Source organism: Argentina silus (assembly GCF_951799395.1).
Source record: "Argentina silus genome assembly, chromosome: 8".
Classification (NCBI taxonomy): domain Eukaryota; kingdom Metazoa; phylum Chordata; class Actinopteri; order Argentiniformes; family Argentinidae; genus Argentina; species Argentina silus.
In genome coordinates this window covers 21,870,178-21,875,177 of record NC_139662.1, presented here as the reverse complement: position 1 = coordinate 21,875,177, position 5,000 = coordinate 21,870,178, and the positions used below count along the sequence as shown (strand labels likewise).

Genomic DNA, 5,000 nt, shown 5'->3' with positions numbered 1-5,000 from the left:
TTATGTCGGCTGTTCCATTCATTCTTATGGCCTATTTTAATCGTAAAATAAACAAAAAGAAATTGCAGCTGTAACAGCTCAGAAGAATTATCTTCATAATATACATTAATTAGCGTTCATAAAGCGCTCGTAACTCGGGATCCTAGCCGTGCATAGTGTCGCACCTCATCCTGTATGCACAGCCAATCCAGAGCCATTTGCCATCAGGCGCATGCAGACTCTCCAGTGTTATCGACTTCTAAGCTTCTTATCTGAGGAGCTACCTCTCTCCTGCTTATCTGTGCGTCACCCTTTGGCCTGTGTGTCCTGTGCTGTCTCTCCCAGCTGGAGGACCTGCAGTGGCCGGAGCGGGAACAGGAGGTCCCTATCTCAGTGTGCAGCCTGCCCTGCAAGACGGGAGAGAGGAAGAAGAGGGTAAAGGGCATGCCGTGCTGTTGGCACTGCGAGCTGTGCGATGGATACCAGTACCAGTACGACGAGACCTCCTGCCGGCTGTGCACCTACGACATGAGGCCCAACCCCAACCGGACCGCCTGCCAGCCCATCCCCATCGTCAAGCTGGAGTGGCACTCCCCCTGGGCGGTCATCCCGGTGTTCCTCGCCATGCTGGGCATCATCGCCACCATCTTCGTCATGGCGACGTTCGTGCGCTACAACGACACGCCCATCGTGAGGGCGTCGGGGCGCGAGCTGAGCTACGTGCTGCTGACGGGGATCTTCCTGTGTTACATCATCACCTTCCTGATGATCGCCAAGCCCGACGTGGGCGTGTGTTCCTTCCGGAGGATCTTCCTGGGCCTGGGGATGTGCATCAGCTACGCGGCGCTGCTGACCAAGACCAACCGCATCTACCGCATCTTCGAGCAGGGCAAGCAGACAGTCACGGCACCGCGTTTCATCAGCCCCACCTCCCAGATCGCCATCACCTCCTCCCTCATCTGCGTGCAGCTGCTGGGGGTCCTGGTGTGGTTCGCCGTGGACCCCCCCAACACCATCATCGACTACGACGAGCAGAAGACCATCAACCCCAGCCTGGCGCGCGGCGTGCTGAAGTGTGACATCACGGACCTGCAGATCATCTGCTCCCTGGGCTACAGCATCCTGCTGATGGTGACATGCACCATCTACGCCATCAAGACCAGGGACGTGCCAGAGGACTTCAACGAGGCCAAGCCCATCGGCTTCACCATGTACACCACTTGCATCGTGTGGCTGGCCTTCATCCCCATCTTCTTTGGCACGGCCCAGTCTGCGGAGAAGGTGAGTCATCTCTCCCTCCCTCTGTCTCTCCCTCCCTCCGTCCCTCCCTCCCTCCCTCCCTCCCTCTGTCCTTCCCTCTCTCCCTCCACTTGCGCTGCTTCCCTTCCTTCCAGCTTCTGTTTTATCTCATGCAAACACACACGGATATACACACACACACACACACACACACACACACACACACATACACATACACACACACCGGCTGCATAAGTTAAAGACTCATTTTCTTTTGATTCCAAATTCATATCGCTTGGATGTTAATAAATAAAAAGCACACAAGGACTACATGAGACATAAATAGGCATTGGGAAGAGGGTGGAGGGGGCAGGTTAAGCACTGGAATGCTATGAAACATAAATAGGCATTGGGAAGAGGGTGGAGGGGGCAGGTTAAGCACTGGAATGCTATGCGACACCTGAGGAGAGCTTGGGTTGGGGGCACAGCTCCTCGTGCCATTATCTCTTCATGCCTAAGGCTTAACACGAAGCCTTACGCCTTATTCTGGAGAGGAGGACAAGGCGGTAGAAGAGGTGGAGGAGGAGGAGGAGGAGGAGTGTGGGGGAAGAGGAGGATGAGGAGGGGGGAGGAGGGGGGGGGGAAGTGGGAGAAGAACGAGGAGGGAAGATAAATTGCAATCTGACTCTAGACATTCCATTGCTTGACAACTGCACTCGAGAATGCACTTTACATCAGCAGCCACTGCAGTTGATTAAGAAGGTGACATTATGACCATTAGTCATTAATAGTCACTGCTTATCTGAACAGTATTGGACAGAATACAGATGCGTCTATCTGCTGTATTCATGAGCCGTGTGTGACACTTGGCAGGGGCTATGTACGCGATGTAGTGTAGCTGAGGGGAAGTTTCCGCTGACAGGATATCGACATTCACAGGAAAGTGTTACTCCTAACCTTTTGAGAGGCACACCGTTCAATATCCTTCCTGCTAAGCTACAGAACGAGACAGATCAGAAACTGATTTTCCTCATCTCAATTTGCCGCTGATTTGGTAGATGAATTACGCCCTCAGAAGCGATTAGGAGTTCATTATGTTACTCGTGGCGGTTGGCGAGCCAGTAATGTGTTTATCTGCCCTCCTTATGGAGTTACCTCTTACAGAACGGCTGACTCACGCCTTACATTCACCTCAATCATACAATACTCTGCAGCGAGCCACCTGATGCTGTGTGTGTGTGTGTGGGTGTGTGTGTGTGTGTGTGTGTGTGTGTGTGTGTGTGTGTGTGTGTGCCCTACACTCACCTCAAGCATACACACTACAGTATAGTCTCCTGCTACAGTGCACTTTGTTGACCCACCCCCATTGGCCTCAGCAGATAGGGAGAAGATATGTTTCCAAGGGGCTGTCAATGAACAGACACATGCCTGCTTCTTTGTAACATTGCACCAAGAGGCTAGGTGTGTGTGTGTGTGTGTGTACGTGCGTGTGTGCGTGTGTGTACATGCCTGCGTGTGTGGGTGGGTGGGTGGGTGGGTGCTCAGGGACTGATTGGTGTATTTGACTAAGCCCCTTATCTTATGAATGCCAATGTTGTGTGAGACCGAATACCACCCAGACGTTTGATTTGGATTTATCTTTGCTATTCAGGGTGTATCTTTGCTCCCATTATCGAAAGATTTGTGGAAACGCAGTGGCGATGTGATGCCAGGAAACTGCTCGTGTTAATCCTGAGATTTAGATATCCATTTGACCTTATGTCATTGTATCCTGCTTTGATACAAGCCAAATCTCTGTGGAAATTAATCGGAGGTCGGCTCCATTCCGATGTCCTTATTTCTTCCGCACCTGTGCCTACCTCCCACCCAAATGCATGTAGGAGGAAGCCATGCGCAAATGGCAACAAAAGGCACAGTGTCCCGTGCCCCCCCACCCCCACCCCCACCCCCACCCCCACCCCCCCTCCCCTCAGCACCTGCACGTGCCCAGTCAGCCACTCAACTCAGCACACTGAGGTTAATGACCATGAGAAACACCAGCAGCCAAATCCAGCCCTTTTAATACCTCCTGTAGCTGCCATTGACTTTCTTCAGGAACTGTGAAAAAAATAAACACTTGTGCAACAATGAGAGCTATTCAAGCAAACATGTCATGTGGAAAAATAGCGTTTAAGAACAATGTGTGTATCAGTGTGTGGATGTCAACTTCGGTTTTGTGTGAAGAGCCCATTATGAGCCCACCTTTAGAAACACATCAACACCATTACTACTGGATATACTATCAGCAACCATTAGAGCTATTATTTATAAGACATTTAGTGGGAAGCCACTTCCAAAAAGCTGTGGCTTGAGATTGGTGATTTTACATCACACAACAAAACTTTCCCCTGGAGGCATGGAAACTTACGAGTACAAAATCCACAAGAATTAACCTCACTCCGAACGGGAAACTCTAGTAACACCAACTTCTATACCTTGACACTCGTCTTGCAACCACTTAAGATCTTGTAAGATAGACCTTGTACTCATATGAACCTCTTAAATACAGACATATCTGCCAAGCTACATTACCCGTGGCTAAGGATCCTTGGCAAGAACCATTTCCTCAGTTTTCAGTGGGCGAAAATTGTGCCTCTGCAACATCAAACTTCTAATCCTGCTGTCTTACGGCAAACAACTTTATTTGATGGAAGTTCAACTTGACATTTTTTTGTCATGACGCTCTGCCTTTGTGAGTCTGGGAACCTTGAGCAGAATAAAATGCTTAACAAAGCTCTAGAGTCAACAGAGGGGGGGCATGAGGGGGGGCATGAGGCAACTAGAGGATTTAAGTTAAAGCTTAAATCTTATTATTCTTGTTAGATATTGAGGGTATACAGTACTGCCTGTACTGTACTGTTCTGTTCTGTTCTGTACAAGGAGTACTGTACTGTATTTTTGTGAGAGAGAATATCCTTTTCATAAGGTAGGTCATAAAATAAGTCTGAACAGCCTAAATTATTCTATAAATATTGTACACAATGATAGCTGCAAGTTGCTTTAAGAAAGTCACTACGCAAAACAACTGAGAAATCTAGGAATTGAAAAAGGCCTGTGTATCAGACCCACTGAGTAGCTTATTGCTGTGGTAAAGATCCATACAGATAGGTATGACTGTATTACCCCTGACTGATGGTCTCACCATAGTAAGCATGGTCAGGTTATGATAAGATACAAAATGGAAACAGGTAATATAGCAATATATATATATAATATAGTAATATATAGTATATATATATATATGTATACAGTACCAGTCAAAAGTTTGAACACACCTTCTCATTCAATGGCTTTTCTTTATTTTTATTATTTTATACGTTGTAGATTAATATTGAAGACATCAAAACTATGAAGGAACACATATGGAATTATGTAGTAAACAAAAAAGTGTTAAACAAACCAGAATATGTTTTATATTTTAGATTCTTCAAAGTAGCCACCTTTTGGTTTGATGACAGCTTTGCACACTCTTGGCAAGTTTGTGTCCAAACCTTTGACTGGTCCTGTATAACGGGAACGTTTTGGTCTCACACATTTCGGTGTTACAGTTTCTGTGCCTTCTTCTCTGATTGAGAAACATCACTGGTTTCCGTTTCAGTCCAGACCTGGGTGACCATTTTAGTGCAGAACAAGGCTGATGTTTTATCATCTGTTGTTTATCATCAAAGTGTCTCTCTGCCATTCAAATCTACGCCAGACTGGCATTGGCGTTGTCAAGGGTGACAGCCAATCAGAGGGTTGAT

The 5,000-nt window shown here is 47.5% G+C and overlaps 1 protein-coding gene across 1 annotated transcript in view; it reads left to right on the top strand.

Annotated features, from left to right (window-relative positions):
• The window catches only part of LOC310808080 (metabotropic glutamate receptor 7-like), a gene marked incomplete at both ends in the record, with an annotated part of 49,215 nt that overhangs the window by 35,356 nt on the left and 8,859 nt on the right, over positions 1–5,000 (top strand). Inside the window, one exon of the mRNA XM_083674781.1 lies at positions 325–1,260. Coding sequence (XP_083530907.1) covers positions 325–1,260 — 936 coding nt within the window. The remainder of the gene's footprint in view (positions 1–324; positions 1,261–5,000) is intronic.